General features: G+C 44.1%; 1 protein-coding gene across 1 annotated transcript; it reads left to right on the forward strand.

The window, feature by feature from the left end:
• The first annotated feature begins 264 nt into the window (after positions 1 to 264).
• ATOH7 (atonal bHLH transcription factor 7) lies at positions 265 to 14129 on the forward strand. The gene is made up of 4 exons (XM_006148967.3): positions 265 to 371; positions 4453 to 4507; positions 12827 to 12981; positions 13266 to 14129. The coding sequence occupies exons 1-4, from the start codon at positions 265 to 267 to the stop codon at positions 13660 to 13662; spliced, it is 714 nt and encodes a 237-aa protein (XP_006149029.1). The 3' UTR covers positions 13663 to 14129.
• The last annotated feature ends 3871 nt before the right edge of the window (positions 14130 to 18000 follow it).

An 18000-nucleotide genomic window follows, 5' to 3' on the forward strand; every position in this document is an offset into this window, starting at 1 on the left:
CACCCCCCAGGGGGGATGGCCATGTGAAATCCCTTCTCCTCAATTGTCTTCTTGGGATCTTGGGCACACACACACACGCACTAGTGTGAATTTCAGCCGCTGGGTCCAGGACCTGAACCTTGGTCAACTATGTGGGAGTCCAGTGACATAGCCATTACGCCAACTTCTGGTCCCAAATTATGGGAAATTTTAAACATACAGAAAAGCAAAGTAGGTAATATACTTGCCCTGTAGTCATCTACCCATCATGTAGTTTTAGCAGTGATGATGATCAACTTTGTTCCATATATTGCCCCCACACTCAGCATTCTGCACTCGCTCCACACCCGGCAACAAACCTCGTTTCCTCAGATGAACAAGCTCCGAAGGAGGTAACCTGGGTGCGGTGGACTCCTGCAGGCCTGCCTTCCACTCCTCTGTTGAGCACCCAGGCTTGAGAATACCTCAAGTGTCACATTCTATTATACTTGATGGGGAAATGCGAGGCGTCCTGGTGGCAGGCAGGACAAAGGGACAGCTGTACCAGGCTGCTCACAAATTAGGGCATCTCTGGAGGCTGTCCTCCAATTCCCAATTAATTTTTAGGAGAGCTTTAATTATGCCACCAACAGTCCTCACTTAAACAATCACAGGCACTCCGGCTGGGGGGACAAGAGTGACTGACTGGATTTGCATAACCATTTATCCTAATTAGAATGTCAGAAGTTGGTGGCAAAAGGCCTAGTTGTGCTTTGACTTAGGATCACTTTAATTTAGTCCACTTTCCCATTATTACAACTGTCTTCCTTTTCGCACCTCACGCCCTCCTTCCTTATAAATGGTCTGTAGCAAAACCAAAACTGGATGAGTAACTTACTTCTTAGGCTGAACTCCTGCAGATGTCCAGATTTCTTTCCTTAACCCAAACCATGGTTTTTGTTTCTATCTAACTGTATATATACATGGATATTTAGAGTTAGCACCAGTAACTTAGGTAAACAAAACCTTAGTCTTAAACCCAGAAGCCTGCTTCTTATGTGTGTGTACACACGCGTGCATACTTGTGTGCACGTGTGTACGAGGAGTTGAAATAACTTCAGGTTGTCTTAAAACGTAATGTCTTTGTTTAGACACGTTCATGTCAATATTTGAACACAAGGCTTGGTATGTAATAATGATTGTAAGACATACTCATCAATAGATAATATTATTTTTTTTAAAAGTGTAAAGCTTCGGTGGCAAATGATTTGGAATACATGATTTAAAAGTATGAAGGAGGCTGAAATAACACAAGTCTAGGTCTCAGGAGTAGAACCACCCTGACCTATTAGAGACTGTTTAGGCATACATCGGTGATTTCTGGGTAAGGCTGGTGAGCTACTTACCCAGGTCCTAGTTAAATCAGGCATCCTCTGTTTTTCCGCCCTCATTCCCTTTTAGCAGCAGGAGGCCACCTATTTAATTAGTTGGGGGTGGGAGCGTCTGTAATCTCCTGGGGGCTGGCTTCAGCCCCAGAGCTGGATAAGAGGGTGAATCCAACGCCTGGGCCCTGGGCGTGGCTGGCCTCTCCCCTGCAACAGGGGCCCGGGGCGTGGCTGGCCTCTCCCCTGCAACATATGGGGAACCCGCCATGCTTTCAGCCCAAATTTCAGCAGCAAGCATTAGGGGAGAGGCCTTCCCTGCTGGGAGCACACCCTGCAAAGCCAAGGGCAGGCGTCCCTAGTAGAGGTCAATGAAGTTCTTAGACCAAACAGCATCTGGCGATGCCAATTGGAAATCAATGGCCCTCCCTGGGTGGGTTTAATTTTATGGTTATTTGCACAAACTTACAGCCCCTAATGGGTAAGGCAGAACTCAAGAGTATCCGCCCAGGATTGTTCCAATGGAACCTGATGTCTTTGCAGCCCGTTGACAAGTGGAATCGAAGATTCTGTTTACTATACAGATGCTGGTGGTGTAGCCCGACTGTCACACTAAGCCAGACTAATAGTGGGCTTAGCCGCTGTTTGTCCAGGCCTTAGAGACTGACCATCACTGCAATATGTGTAAGCCCCTAAAGCCTTACCACATGTCTCCAACATGAGGGAGATGAGGGATTCCACACGAAGCAATATTGAATCATTATGTTCAATGTGCCTACTCCATGTTAAGCAAGCCATTCTTTTGGGACCTGACCTAAGACTTTACAGTAATTAAGAGATTGTGTTCTGTCGTCAGACAAACCCAGGTTCCACCAGTAGACAAATGCTGGGACAAGTTTCTTAAGCCCCCTGGGTCTCACTTTCCTCATCTGTTAAATGGGGAACATAATAATATTCTCCTCACTGAGCTGCTGAGAGGGTGATACAAGATATGTTAGCAAGGCTTCATATAATGCCTGGTATGTTGTTTATTTATTTATTTAGATTTTTGCTATAGGGCATATGCACTCACCAGAGAGACAGAGACAGAGACAGAGACAGAAAGAGATATCACCCCCCTGCAGTGGGGATGGCCACGCTGCATTTCCTTCTCCATTCTCTCTGGATTTGGGGTGTGCATGCACATGTGCCTGGTATGAGTTTGTTTTTTTTTTCTTTATTAAATTTTTATTTCATTTCATGTATTATCCTCATTATTATTTGTTTCTAATTTGACCAGAGAGAGACAGAGAGACAGAGAGAGACGAGAGTGAGAAAGCAAGCCATGAGGGCCAGGACTTAAACCATGGTTGACCATATGGGAGTCCAACACCTTTAACCACCATGCCACCTGCTGGCCCCCGGTATGAGTTTTAAGTTGCCAGGTTCGGGATGCGAACTGCAGTTAACTATGTGGGAATCCAGTGATATAACCGGTACGCCATCTGCAGGTCCTTATATAGGAATTCTTAAACTTGCTTATTTCTCCCTTATTCTGAAGATTAAGGAAATATTCTGGGATAGTGGGTATGCACATGCACATGTCTGATGTTTCTCAAGCTGCTGGATCCAGGAGTGAGTCATACCATTGGCCATAAGAGATCCAGTTTCCTTACCTACCAGACCTCCATGAGAGAACTATTTTTGGAGGGGCTCATCACACTAAATCCTCTTGCCCCAGCCCCTTGTTACCTAAGATTACAGGCAAGCATCACCAGGTTGAGCCAACTTTAGGTTGGTTCAGGAAGCAAAACAGGCCTCCCACATGGCCCCTGCCTCACAGCGGTACATTGCCCTAGTGCCATCAGAACTGGGCCAGGAGCAATGTCTCTTAAGGCCCCAGGTTACCCTCATCCATGGCCTGCTAGAGAATTGGTTGCTTAGGCTTTATTTGATATAGTGAACTTCTGGTATCTTTCCACAAATCTCCTTTTTGCTTAAATTAACCAAAGATGATTCTGTTTTTTTCTTCTGAAAGAAATTTGGTAATATTATTTCCTACCAAAAACCTTTTAAAAAAGGGGGGAGAGGTGAGTTTTGTACCTTGGTATTTGCATATGGTTTAGCCCCAAACCTCCAGATTCTCCAATCTTAAGAATGTCATCATAACATAAAATTTCGCTCAAAAAGGCCCCTGAGTTATGAGGCTGCGTCGGGATCTGTGTGCCTGGTGCTTAGCCAGCGGGATCCGTTCCTCAGCTAAGTGCTATCCTCCTCTATCTGGCAGTCTGGGATTCAAATCTGTGCATATACAAAATGAGCAAGAGGGCCTCCTTGAGAAAAGATAGTTCTTCAGATATCTGGAAGAAGAGCTGCCAGGTTCATTGAAACTGCACCCACGTGTACAGTTACGTGTGTTCCCCCCAGCAAGTTACGCTATTGCTTGTAGTGAGTACCTGAAAAGCAGCTTTGCCAATCGTACAGTGAGGCAGGCCATGGGGTTCCTACAGTTATCCCTGGAAAGGCCCCCTTCCGTGACAGCCGCCCTTCTAATCCATGACTGGGCACTCATTCAGCCCAGGACTGCTCTGGCCTTTTTGTCTCCAAAAGACGTCCTTTGAGGATCTGAAATTGAGGTTGGGTTTATGCTCTAGTTCATTCTGTTGTTAATAACAGAACACACCCATGTCTGGGTGATCTAAGAGAATAGAGGTTTACTTGCTCACAGTTTGGAGTTTCAAGATCCAGGGGCCACATATGGTGACGGTCTCCTGGCTGCCTCCCAACACGGCAGAGGGCAAGAGAATGTGTATCTGTGTCCGTGAGTCTCTCTGTTCCGGTCTTATTTCCTCTCCTTATTAACCCACCAGGAATCAGCCCATTCTGATAACCTTAATCCTGATTTCACAGAGGCCCTGCCTTTCAACATCATAGTTGCTAGCTTCCTTGCTCTTTTTTTTTTTTCTTAAACCAAAAATATTTTACTAAAGCATAAAATTTGAAGAAGTTTCTAGACGAGGCAAGTCATGCAAATGGTCACAAGCTTCTTTCAGAGGGGTCTACACTTGACAGCAGAGTCACCGTGTTATTAGTGAGGGCTGAGATGCTTGTTTGTTCCCATTTGGGTTTCTAGCTTGTCCGTAAGGCTCCTAAACAGACTTGGCTGGAGAGCATTCCCTAAAGAACCGGTTAGCTGCTTTTAACCAACGCAATTAGATCACCATAAAAAAGGAGAAAGGAGCCCATAAAATTGAAATAAAACCTCCTCTCCCCTCAACAAAATAAAAGAAAGAAAACACCCACACCTCTGCAGGTAACCCTGACAACTACCAGCGTTCATAGTCTTTACACTTAAACCATGATTGGGGAAATGAATAAAAGCAGTAAGGGGCCACTGCTTTTAAATGTTTGACAACAATCCAGATGATACTTCTAGCCTCTGCTCATGCTTTACAACAGTGAGTCAGGACAAGACATAGATTTGCTAATGTACGTTTAATCATCAAAGGACTGAAGATGCCTGGGCTTTTATTCTGTAATGTTTCTAAGACTGTGTCCATTAAATGCAAACAGAAAAGGAAGAAGTCTTGGCAGAGGGACCAGCAGTTGGCATAATGACTATGTCGCTGGACTCCCACGTAGTCTACTGCGGTTCGAGTCCCGACCCGGTGGCTTAAACTTACGCCGGGCACGTGTGCATGCATGCCCAAGATCCCAAGAGGAGAATGGAGGAGAAAGGATTGCAACATGGCCATTGCCCCAGGGGCTGATTTCTCACTTTCTGTCTCCCTGTTTCTCTCTGTCTTTCTGGCAAGTGCATGCGCCCTATAGCAAAAACCTCTCAAAAAAAAAAAGAAAAGAAAAGGAAAGGAAAGAAACAAAAAGAAGAAGTCTTGGCAGAACAGAAATGATGCACTCTCAATGATCAGATCAACTTAAATATTGTTCACGGCCCATCTTCTAGCTGTTCCTGTGGCTTGGGCTTTGTTGGTCTTCCACTGCTCTGCCGCATCATTTGCTAATGGATCATCTGGATTAGGAGCACCTCACAAACCCTGGACTGAGAGCAGAACTGTGTGATCTACAGTGCCCACTTATCTTTCAAAATATCTAAACATATTCTTCCCAACCTGTCTGAATTAGGATGATAAATTTTGGTCATGAAATGTACTTTAGGGGACCAGCAGTTGGTGTGGTGGTTAAGGCACTGGACATTTCCACATGGCTAACCACAGATCAAGTCCTGGACCTGGTGGCTTGCTTTCTCACCTTCTCTGCGTGTGTGTGTGTGTCTCTGATAAAATTAAGAACAAAATGAATGAATAAATAAAATTTTAAAAAGAAAAGAAAAAGAAACGTACTTTAGGGACTGCCATTGAGTATTCTTCCAGAAGGAATAGTTCAAGTGTAAAAGTCCCTTCTTCAAAGGAGGAATCTTGGGGTCCCACAATGACCACATGGAAATAACGGGAATACTCTCATCTGGTTCTGCTTTAATGTCAGGAGCCAGTTCTGCCAGCAAACTATCGGTTTCCTTGATGATCCTGTGGGCAGCCTGGCTATCTGATGAGATCCTGAGTTTGTCCTCTGATCCTGTCTCCCGCTTTCTCACTCTTAATCTTGTCAAAAACAAATCTCTGCACATGAAGCTTAGGGGGACGTTCAAACCATAAAAGTCCATTTATCTGCAGCAACTCTGAAGCTGGGCAGAATCCCTAAGTAAGAAATCTCTCCCACCTCCTTCCAACTGGGAGATTTCCCGCATGATGTCATCTAGGGCCGAGTAACTTTGTGGTAGAGCTAAAGCAGAGTCTCCATTAGGGCTGGTTCAGTTTTACTCTTCGTTGGCCATGGAGTACACCCTGCCCCCATGGCATGAACAGTCCCCTCCTGGCAGCTGCACTTGGCAAGCTCGTCCTCACTTGCAGGACTACTCAGCAGCAGTGGCATACGTTAGCTTATGACAGACACCATGCAGCCCTCCAGAAGTTCTTCCGAGCTTCCTAGAGTTTTCCTTCTTGCATGTCATAAGCTAGCGGTTATCACTGTCTGTGTTTCTCCCCCCTCTTGAGGTCCCTGGCACCTTACATTGGTCTCCCTAAGCTTCCTGCCTTTCCTTCCTCCCTTCCCCCAAAGCACAGAGTAGATAACAGGCCTGTGATCAGGCCAGGGGGAAGCAGTTAGGTATCTCCAGGCCTGGTCCCTGCTATGGATGCTCTTTCAAACAGGAGCCAGAGCAGCACAGAGCCTGAGTTCTATGGAGAAAAAGAGCTGAGTTCAAATTTAACCGCTGTGTTGCTCAGTTTAACCAGGGCCTTGGTTTTCTTGGCAACAAAGAGAATTATAATAGTCCCTACTTGAAGGGTGTTGAGAGGATAGGAGCTAACACCTGGAAAGCATTTGGAACATGTTTCTTGGAGGTGTTAAAATTTTTTTTAGGTTTATGATATATTGGTTTCCTTAGCTTGAGTAAGAACTTCAGTCAGGACCAGTAGATGGTGTAGTGGTTATGTCATTGGACTCCCAAGTAGTAGATCATGGTTTGAGTCCCGGATCCAGCGGGCTCATGCTGGGCTCATAAAACTTATGCTGGGCACACACCAGGTGTCTGTGTGTGTGTGTGTGTGTGTGTGTGTGTGTGTGTGTGCCCAAAATTCCAAGAGGAGAATTGAGGAGAAGGGATTGCGGCGTGGCCATCTCCCTCTGGGGGGTGATTTCTCACTTTCTGTCTCTCTGTCTCTCCAGCGAGCACACACACTCTATACCAAAAATCTCTACTAAAAAAAAAGGAAAGAACCTCAGTCAGATACTCTAGTAAGACCCAGCTATCTAAAATATGCCTCTTCCCTCAAGAATTTATAACTTACTTGGGCTAGCAGGAGGCGTGGTAGTTAAGGTGTGGACTTCCACATGGCCAACAGTGGCTCTAGTCTTGGACCTGATAGCTTGAAAATCATGCTAAGTGTGTGTGCGTGCATGCCCAAAATCCCGAGAGGAGAATGAAGGAAACAGGATTATAGCATGACTATCCCCCCCTCGGGGGTGATTTCTCACTTTCCTTCTTACTGTTTTTCTCTCTGTCTCCTTCCAGTGAGTGAATGCACCCTGTGGCAAAAACCTAAAAAAAGAAGAAAAGTTAAAAAGAATTTATAGCCTGTTTAGAGACACAGGAAGTGAATTCATCAGAAGATAACCAACAATACTAGATTTTTTTCTTTTTTTAGAATTATTTAATTTTATTCATCATCACCATTATTTCTCAATTTACTACAGGGCACGTGAGACAGAGAGAGAAAGAGAGAGAGTGAAGGAAAGTGAGAAAGCAAGCTGCCAGGTCCAGGACTTGAACCATGGTCAGTCAGTGGAAGTCCAGTGGGAAGCTGAAGCACAGCTAGGGAAGTAAGGGTTAAAAAACGATGTGACGGAGGGAGAGAACGCAACTTCAGAATCAAAAGACCTGGGTGTCAGGACAGTTAGAATGACTTGCTCAGCCAAGCTGCTGAAATCGCACAAGGCGACAAAAAAGCAACACTAAAATAAATAGAAAATCTCTTCCCCCGGGGCAGGGAGCTGGCGTCACAGCGGAGGGCCTGGGCAGGCGACGCCTCTGGGCTTTTCGTCTGAGCTGACTCAGATATTGCCTGAAACCTGGATTGTAGTAAGAGCTCCCTTTGGGGAAGTAAGCCACCTGCTCTCTGAAATAGCGGATGCCACAAAATTAGAGCAGAAACCGAAGCAGTAGGCCTGTTGCCGCGGCTCTTGGAGGACACGATTTCCCTAAAAAGAGCCATTAATTAGCAGAAGGAAGAAAACCACGATGTTAGGGGCTCTTTCCCCTTGTGTGGGGGGTTCCTCTATCTACTTTTTTAAAAAAGGCTATAGGGCGCGTGCGCTCGCCAGAGAGAGAGAGAGAGAGAGAGACATAGAGACAGGAAGCGAGAAATGACCCCCCAGGGGGAATGGTCACGCCGCAATCCCTTCTCCATTCTCCTCTCGGGATCTTGGCACGTAAGCACCCGCCTTTTAAGCCACCGGGTCCGGGATGCAAACCGCCGTCAACTACGTGGGAGTCCAGCGACATAGCCATTATGCTAACTGCTGGTTCCCAAGACCACCAGAACTCTTAACACCTGTGATTTTGGTCGCTAATGCACCGTAAGAGGAGCCAAATTCACTGTGTCTCTGTCTTTTGCTCGTAGTCTCTCAGGGACCCAGACTCTACATGTTGCTACATTCTCCCAGAGGAAACCCCAGCCTTCATTTTCCACATTTATCTCCACAAATTTCAGAATGAACATTTGTGGGACCAGCAGTTAGTGTAATGGCTATGTTGCTGGACTCCCATGTAGTCTACCACGGTTCGCGTCCTAGATCCGGTGGCTTAAAACTCACACCAGGTGTGTGTGGCATGCGTGCCCAAGATGTGCATGCCCAAGATCCCGAGAGGAGAATGGAGAAGGGATTGTGGCGTGGCCATCCCCACTGGGGGGTGATTTCTCGCTTTCTGTCTCTCTGTCTCTCTCTGTCTGTCTGGTGGGTGCACGCGCCCTATAGCAAAAACCTCTCCAAAAAAAAAAAAAAAAAAAAAGAATGAACATTTTGTCAAGTGTTGTCTTCTTTGTCTTTTTAAAATTGTTTATTTATTTTATGTCTGTTATGAGAGACCAACACAGAGACAGAGACAGCACCCCACCACAGTCCTGATGCCACAACCCATGACCGTCTCAGCCAGCCCCAGATCACAGACAGGTATGTGCCTGGCATACTCAGAGAGGTCTCCAGTTGTAAACCTGCAATCTTCTCATGTGGACCAGCCTCCCAGACTCTCACAATTTGCCTTCATACCACGGTCTACCTCCCTTCTAGTTGTGTGGTTGTTTTGGAGAACTTCCACTTTAAAAATTAAATATGTTTTTACCTAACAAAGGAATGTTTATCCTTGAACCTTTCTACACGGTTTAATAATTTTCAGCTACTGATTTGAACCTCTAAAATAATCTTTTTCCTGGTTTTCTTCTCTCCGGACTCTGTACCATCTCCACATCCCCATCTGCTAGTTTTGATTTCTGGCTGACCACCAGATATACTATAACTATGAATTCAACTGGTAGCATCTTGCCTTTAATACAGAAACACTGTGGAAATCAGCCTGACATGTATGTTCTTCTCTCCCACATGGCTATTAGGTTTTTTTTTATAAGAAAGGACACATCCTGTATTCAAAATGTGGAGCTAACTTGTGTTCTCCACAGGTGAGGGGATGCAAATCATTTAAATGGGTCACTCACTAGGAGTGTACTCAGTCTGATCAATGTCTCTCATCATTATCTGGTTTATTGTTCTTGTCATTCAGTTGGGGTTATTTGTTGAGTACTTATTGTCTAGGCCTTGTGCTAGACACTATGGTTATAAAATAAATGATGCAAGCACAGAATTTTAAATTTTATTCCTAAAACATGTATTAGTGATTTGACCTGCCTTTGGGACGTCACTGAAAAGATCTCTCTTGCCCTATTGTAAAGTGAGGGGCTTATATGAAGTGATTTCATAATTTTAAAATCTCTAAAATCAAAGGATGCAGGAGATTTGACCTTGTTTCTTTTTTTAAAAAATATTTTTAAAGTTAACTTATTTATTTATTTTAATTTGACAGAGAGGGACAGAGGGAGAATGAGAGAGGGAAAGTGAGAAAGCAAGCTATCAAGTCTGGAACTTGAACCATAGTCAGCCATGTGGGAGTCCAGTGCCCTTAACCACCACACCACCTGCCGGCCCGTTGACCTTGTTTCTTAATGTGCCTTTGAGCAGTGTTCAGTCTCTGGGCCTTAGTCTCCTCTATAAAATAAAGGGAAGATACTAGAACAGGTTTGCAAAGATGTCCCAGGAACTTTGCCAATAGATTTTCCTTAAGAAAAAAGGGTTCTGTGTTTAACGAGGTTTATGAAGTGCTACAATTACTAGGTTTCTTCACTCTGGTACTTCTCAGAAACTCTACAATGTCAATTAGGTTTCACACATCAAAGGGTGATAGCAGATGTTTCCCAAACTTATTTGATAGTAGAATCCTTTTCTCCAGAAGCATCTTTTGTAGTACTAATAATGTCTTTCAGAAAATATTTGTGAAATGTCTTACTAAATATGAAGTCCCTTTATTGCAGTGCTATTCTCTGTCCTTGGAAACACTTCAAGTTGTAAGTATCTGCTAGTTTATGGTCTAATATAGATGCGCTGTGTGCACAGTGCTGTTCCCCTCTTTTTCCTTCTAGTTATGTTTTTGATGCTCAGACTATAATCTTACCAACTCTGGGTACAGGGCCTATCAAAGCATTTTGTTAGCACTTGAGACAACAGTGTCCAAAACAGGTACGTGGTCTGTTTTGCAGAGAAACATTCCACAAAACATCACAGAAGGTGCTCTTCAGGGCAAAGGGACGAGATAAATGAACATGAGTAGTGGGGCAGATTTCCATGAAAACTTAAAAAAGAGATTTGACATTTGGATCACTACATAACATTGCCTTTTTCCTCACGGGCCTGTGGTTCTCAACCAAGACTGTTAAGACTCAAAGTAATGGAGCTGAGTAGCTCCATGCAAAAGTCTGTGTTCAACATCTGCTGTGCTGGAGGTCATTCATGTTCAATTGCATCCTATTGTCTTCATTTCATTGTCATTGCTTCAGCCGGGGATTAATCAACTATTTATGGGACGACAGGACTTGGAGTCAGGGAATCACAATGGGGTTACAGTCTGAGGCAATAGTAGGGGAAGCAAGTCACAGTTAAAGACTCCTGATTTGTCAGAGCTTGTTGATAATTTAATTAAACAAAAAAATATGCGAGAGTAATGTTGACTTATCTATACTTCAGAAAGAGAAAGAACAAACTCAGTCTTCTTGAAGAATCCAGAAATGATTCTAGATTGAATTTATTCTAAACTGGTTTCTTTGTCCTTTCATTCCTCTGGAAAGTGAGAAACAAGCTGAGATCATCAAATGAATGGTTTCTTCATAACTTGGATCATCATCAATAATGGAAATCATGCGTCTTACTGTCCCAGACACAAATGAAACATTCAAATAGTACTTTTTCAGCTTTATGAGCTGGGCCAAAATCTTTCAGTAGGAATTGTTTTTTAAAACCTCACAAATTACTGAGGACCAGCAGTTAGCGTAATGGCTATGTTGCTGGACTCCCACGTAGTTGACCGTGGTTTGAGTCCCGGACCCGGTGGCTTAAACTCACGTTGGGCTTGTGTGCGTGCGTGCCCAAGATCCCGAGAGGAGAATGGAGGAGAAGGGATTACGGCATGGCCATCCCCCCTGGGGGGTGATTTCTCGCTCCCTATCTCTCTGTCTTTCTCTGTCTTTCTGGCGAGCGCAAGCGCCCTATAGCAAAAACCGCTCAAAAAAAAAAAAACCTCATAAATTACTTAGGTGTTTGCATACACAGGCGCATAATGGTTAGTTTTATTAGAATTCCATGTCAATTAAGTGATTAGTCATCATCTCAGTGTATGTCCCACAAACATTTATGAACCTGTATCAGGGAAAATGAAGTATAAATACTGAAATAATTTAACTAAGTATCTGAACTTATGAAGTCCAATGATATAATTAGAATAATATACAGTTTTTAATATACCTACTAATATGCTTTACATGTGATAATTATTTCACAGAAAACCGTCAAATTATTTGCACCATAAAATTCCAGGTGGGGGGAACCAGCAGTCAGTGTAATGGCTGTGTCGCTGGACTCCTATGTAGTCGACCGCGGTTTGTGTCCCAGACCTGGTGGCTTAAAACTAACGCTGGGCACGTGTGCGTGCGTGCCCAAGATCCCAAGAGGAGAATGGAGAAGGGATTGCGGCGTGACCATCCCCCCTGGGGGATGATTTCTCGCTTTCTGTCTCTATGTCTCTCTCTGTCTGGCTGGCGAGCGCACGCGCCCTATAGCAAAAACCTCTCCAAAAAAAAAAAAAAAATCCAGGTCTGTAGTAATAGTTTGAGTCGCTAATTTGTCTGAATTTATTTAATGACTAAAATAAAAATGTTAATCTATTCAATCAGCATTATGCAAAACTCATCACTTTTCCACAAAGCTAACTTTCTTTATTCCAAGCTTCTGATATATCTCATAATGTCAAAACCAACATTTTCACGCAAATGGCTGCTAGTAACTTTAAAACTTTGGTTAAGTTTTTTGATATGTGTGCTGCTCCCTGATATGGGAAAAGATGGACCAAACTCCCCTCCCCCACCCCACCTTGTTATTCTTTTGGGGGCGGGCTGGCCACTCCAGATGGTGTGTTAGTTAGTGATGGACATAGCTTTGGAGAAACTTCAACAGACGAAGGCTGTAATGTCAGGATTTTGCTGTGCGTCGCCCCCACCCCCCCGCAGTTCCCAGGGTAGGAAGGTGCTGAGATGGAAGCCGAGGGACGCCCGCCCACCTGCCACCACCTGTTCCTTCCTTCAGTCCTCCACTATAAATTCCCCCTCTCAAAGATTCATCCCGCACTCTGCGACCGCTACTGCGAAGAAGCGCTCCTTCCCTATCTGAGCGTCGGGGAAGATTTCATCTTCCTGAGAAGGAACCTGGTGCTTCCTCAGAGGACTTTTTCAAAGGCCTTCCCTGAACACGTCAACTCTGCTGCAAGAAGGTTTCTTTCTCTCGTTCAACTTTACGCTGGGAAAATGCCTTTCTCTTGAGCGTCTCCTTTTCCCCTAACTTTGGGCCAGGGAAGAGACATCCACCTGGTTATCCAGGACAGAGGCCAAGTCCCCACCGCCCCCTGTAAACTCTGACAGCACGTGAGTTGCTTTGTTTACGACTTATTTGCTAAGAAGAGCCACAGTGGGAAGCAGCTCGGTAGACAAGCCCCTGCGCAGGTCCTGAGCGGGCGGGGGAGCGCCCTCCTGCTGGCCCGGGATGAAGTCCTGCAAGCCCGGCGGCCCGGCCGGGCACGTGCGCCGGGGCCGGGCGGCTGGAGAGCGCGGCGCGCAGGCGCCTGGCGGCCAACGCGCGCGAGCGCCGCCGCATGCAGGGGCTCAACACCGCCTTCGACCGCCTGCGCAGGGTGGTGCCCCAGTGGGGCCAGGATAAAAAGCTGTCCAAGTACGAGACCCTGCAGATGGCGCTGAGCTACATCATGGCCCTGACCCGCATCCTGGCCGAGGCCGAGCGATTCGGCTCAGAGCGGGACTGGGTTAATCTCCACTGTGAGCACTTCGGCCGAGACCACTACCTCCCGTTCACCGGTGCGAAGCTGCCTGGCGAGGGCGAGCCCTACGGCCAGAGGCTCTTCGGCTTCCAGCCCGAGCCCTTCCAGATGGCCAGTTAGGGCGCCCAGCGATTCTCCCCTAAGCAGCTTCAGGGGATCTTGGGGGCCTAGGAGTGTAAGGATGCGTTCGTCGAGTAAAATTAGTGAACTTTCACGTTACTTTTATCTGCATCGTCAGACCTAAGGATGTAACAACTTTATTGCCTTTCTTCCCACCTTCTCTGTATTTTGTAGATTTTATTAATGGATCTTGTTCAGATTGCTGTGCCCTGATAGTGCCCATCTCCTTTCCCCTTTCTCTGGACTACTTGGAAGGAAAACAATCTTTTAAAAAATAGGATTAGGCTATACTGTAGTTTCAGTCCGCAGAAAAATCACTTTCTCAAACTTTGTAAGTTTGTCCTATCCGGGTGAAGTCAGTATCCACCACTTGCGAATGCTCAAGGCAGAGCTACCTCCCTGCAGTGTAAATGCCTTTGTGCGTTGTGTGTGCATGCATGAAATAGACTTTTTTTCCCCTTTGTAGCGTTAATGGGTATGAAGGTCTGTATTTTTAAAAACTGTGTACACATTAAAATATAGATTTTGTAAAATAGAAATTAAATTGTGGGTTTGTTTTTCATTCCAAGTACCCTGCTAGTTTCCTGATGGCACTGGAGGTCCGTTTGGGGTGGTGATGAGTGCTTACCTGGATAAAGATGTGGAATGTTTAAATCATATCTCCCCGTAGCGAATGTGCTGTTTTGTAATATTTTGTCAAAAAGACAAGCTTATGAGGATACAAGTAATCTGAGTGTTCTCTGTCAAGTTGGAAATAAATGCTTTTCATGATTTTTTAAAAGCTGAAATAATAGTTTTTAAGTAACTAAATGGACAATTTCTCAGTCTTTCATTATCTATTAAATCAATTATTCTTTACAAGTACCGGTATATATTATTCCTATATGTATATAGTAATTTATGTTTTATATATATACACACTCACACATAGAAAAAACAAAGATACATTTCTAAAATTAACTCAGAGAAATAAAAAATGTTGCTTTGGGAAGAAGCAATTTCCTTTTCATCAGTACAAATTGGATAATAAGGGCTTTGCTATCATCAAGGCTAATCAGAATGGGAGCAGAGTAATATTCATGGCATTGGTTTCCATGGACAAAATGAGCCCTAATAAAGAGTGAATTGTTGGTCAACAGCACCACCTGCATTTGGGGGAATGTCTTCTTTAGGACTGACTAGGAAAAGCAAGACTCATGATAAGGAAAAGCATGATTACTTTTGGAACTATTAAGCTAAATTACCTATGCATTTAAGATTTGTCACAAGTCAACAAAAACATAAATGATATCCCCCCAACCCTTTTATTATGGATTCCAAAGCCTAACCTCAGACACACACTCCAATTAGCAACTTATCTCCATAGAAACTCCCTTACATTTTTTTATTTTCTTAGTGATTCCTAACTTTCAAAATCCATTTGATAATGGTTTGTAATGGGAGAGTGTCTTCCTCAGGTCATACACTTTAACTTAGAAAAATCACAACCATATCCTCAGAAACCTACTGGGAGACTGAAGTTGAATTTCCCTTTCCTTTGGATATCTATTAATAAGAAACCAACGAGGGCTCAGGACTTCGCTTCTTCATTGCAAATTAGAGAGTAAAATGTTTAAGCCTTTTGACTCCAGTAACTCCTGGAAGATGTTGCACAGTCCAGTGGACAAACAACACAACTCCAGAAGTGACGATGCTGGGACCCCTTCCCAGTCACAGTCCTCTCTGCAGTGTGCAAGTGGGTTAATGCCAAGATCGAAGGCATTTTTCTTACTCCCTATGTGGGTACCATAGTCTGCTTACTGAGACCTTATCAGAAGTTTCATGAGTAATCCTGGTAAATTTATAGAGTTTGAGAATGAAGAAAAGTTGCTTATCAGAGAAGTTCTCAAAAATCTAAGATCTGGGGCCAGCAGGTAATGTAGTGGTTGTGGTGCTAGATTCCCACATGGTCAACTGTGGTTCAAGTCCTGGACCCAGTGGCTTGAAATTCATCCCAGGCACAAGTGTGTGTGTACCCAAAATCCTGAGAGGAGAATGAAGGAGAAGGGATTGTGGTGTGGCCATCCTTCTGGAGGGTGACTTCTCATTTTCTCTCTCTGCCTCTCTTTGTGTCTCCAGAAAGTGCACAAGCCCTATGTAAAAAATCTCTCTAAATAAACAAAAAATATTTGTATATTAAGATTATTAGTTGGGACCAGCAGTTAGTGTAATAGCTATGTCGCTGAGCTCCCATGTAGTCGACTCCGGTTCGAGTTCTGGACCTGGTGGCTTAAACTCACACCAGGCACGTGTGCGTGCATGCCCAAGATCCTGAGAGGAGAATGGAGAAGGAATTGCCGCATGGCCATCCCCCCGGGGGGTGATTTCTCGCTTTCTGTCTCTTTCTCTGTCTTTCTGGCGAGCGCACGCGCCCTATAGCAAAAACCTCTCTTAAAAAAAAAAAAAAAAGATTATTAGTCATGGGGACCAGCAAGTGGAATGGTGGTTAAGGGCGCTGGACTTCCACATGGTCTACCATGGTTCAAGTCTCGGACCTAGCAGCTTTCTTGTTTTCCCTTTCTCTTCCTCTTGCTCTATTTTTCTCTGGTCAAATTAAAAATAAATACATACAGTTTAAATACAAGAATTCCTTAAAAAAACACATTAATTTATTTAAAAAAAGATTATTAGTCATGTTTTCAGGTAGGATGTCACATCTCTTTCTCTGGACTTTAAATACCTCATGAAGGGACCAGCAGTTAGCATAATGGCTATGTCACTGGACTCCCATGTAGTCGACCGCAGTTCAAATCCCAGACCCAGTGGCTTAAACTCACGCTGAGCATGTGTGCGTGTGTGCCCAAGATCCCAAGAGGAGAATGGAGGTGAAGTGATTGTGGCGTGGCCATCCCCTGGGGGGTGATTTCTCGCTTTCTGTCTCTCTGTCTCTTTCTGTCTTTCTGGCAAGTGCATGCACCCTATAGCAAAAACCTCTCAAAAAACCCAAAAAACAAAAACACACACCCACACACACACACACACACACACACAAAAACCTCGTTTAAAAGAACTATGTTTTTTATTATATCTCGATAGCTTCTATACTAGTACAGGACCTTGTACATAAAATAAACATACATTTCATTTTTGACTATTAATTTAACAGTACTTTCTTTTTAATTTTTTAAAGAATTATTTATTTACTTTTATTTATTTATTTAGATCAGAGGGAGACAGAGAGAGAAAGTAATCCACCAGAGCTGGGCATTGAACTGTGCTCAGCCATGTGGAAGTCCATCACCTTAACTGCTATACCACCTGCCAGCTCCTAACAGTACTTTCTTAATAAAACTGAATAATTTAATTAAAATAATGGAATTCTTTTTTTTTTGAGAGGTTTTTGCTCTAGGGAGTGTGGCGTATTCAGAAGTCAAGAGAGAGAAAAAGCAAGAAATCACCCCCAGGGAGGATGGCCACACTGCAATCCCTTCTCCTCCATTCTTTTCTCGGAATCTTGGGCATGCATTCACATGGGCCCGGCGTGAGTTTAAGCCACCAGGTCCAGGACTCAAATCGTGGTTGGCTACATGGGAGTCCAGTGACATAGTCATTACGCCAACTGCTGATCCCAATAATGCGATTCTAATTCCATAGTTTTCCTCTCCCAAAAGAATAGGAATCACTGAGTTAAATATTATGTCTTTAGTTGTGTTTCTGGAAGCAACTTAGCTTTTACCAAATTCCTAAGTTTTCCATATCACTCAATGTATTTTTAAAAATTATTATGTTATTGTTATTTAATTTGTTATAAGGCATGTGTGCTCACTGAGAGAGACAGAGAAAGTGAAAAGCAAGCCACCAGGGTTGGGACTTGAACCGTGGTCAGCCATGTGGGAATCCAGCACTTTCAATCACCACGCCACCTCCTGGCCCCTCAATTTACTTAAAAAAATTGTTGTTGTTGTTGTAGCATGCATGTGCTCACCAGAGACAGACAAGGACACAGAGAGAGAGACAAACAGAGAGAGAGGGAGTAAGAGAAAGCACCCCCTAAGGGGGATAGCCATACTGTAATGCCCTTTCCTCTTCTCCTCTCTGGCTTTTGGGTATACTTGTACGTGTGCCTGGACCATTTTTAAACTGCCAGGTTCAGGACTTGAACCATGCAGTCATCCATGAGGGATCCAACTGCCTTAACTCCCATGCCATCTGTTGGCTGTGAACTATTTTTTTCTTGGAAGATATTTGAAGGAAAAGTAAACGGGTGTCAGTGATCAACTCCAGTCTTTGAAAAACCTGCTCAACTTATGTTGAGCAATTCATTGTGGTTTCTGAAGCAGGAGTTCAGGTAAAGCAAGT

The sequence above is a fragment of the Tupaia chinensis genome, unplaced genomic scaffold, assembly GCF_000334495.1.
Source record: "Tupaia chinensis unplaced genomic scaffold, TupChi_1.0 Scaffold000250_1, whole genome shotgun sequence".
Taxonomy (NCBI): Eukaryota; Metazoa; Chordata; class Mammalia; order Scandentia; family Tupaiidae; genus Tupaia; species Tupaia belangeri.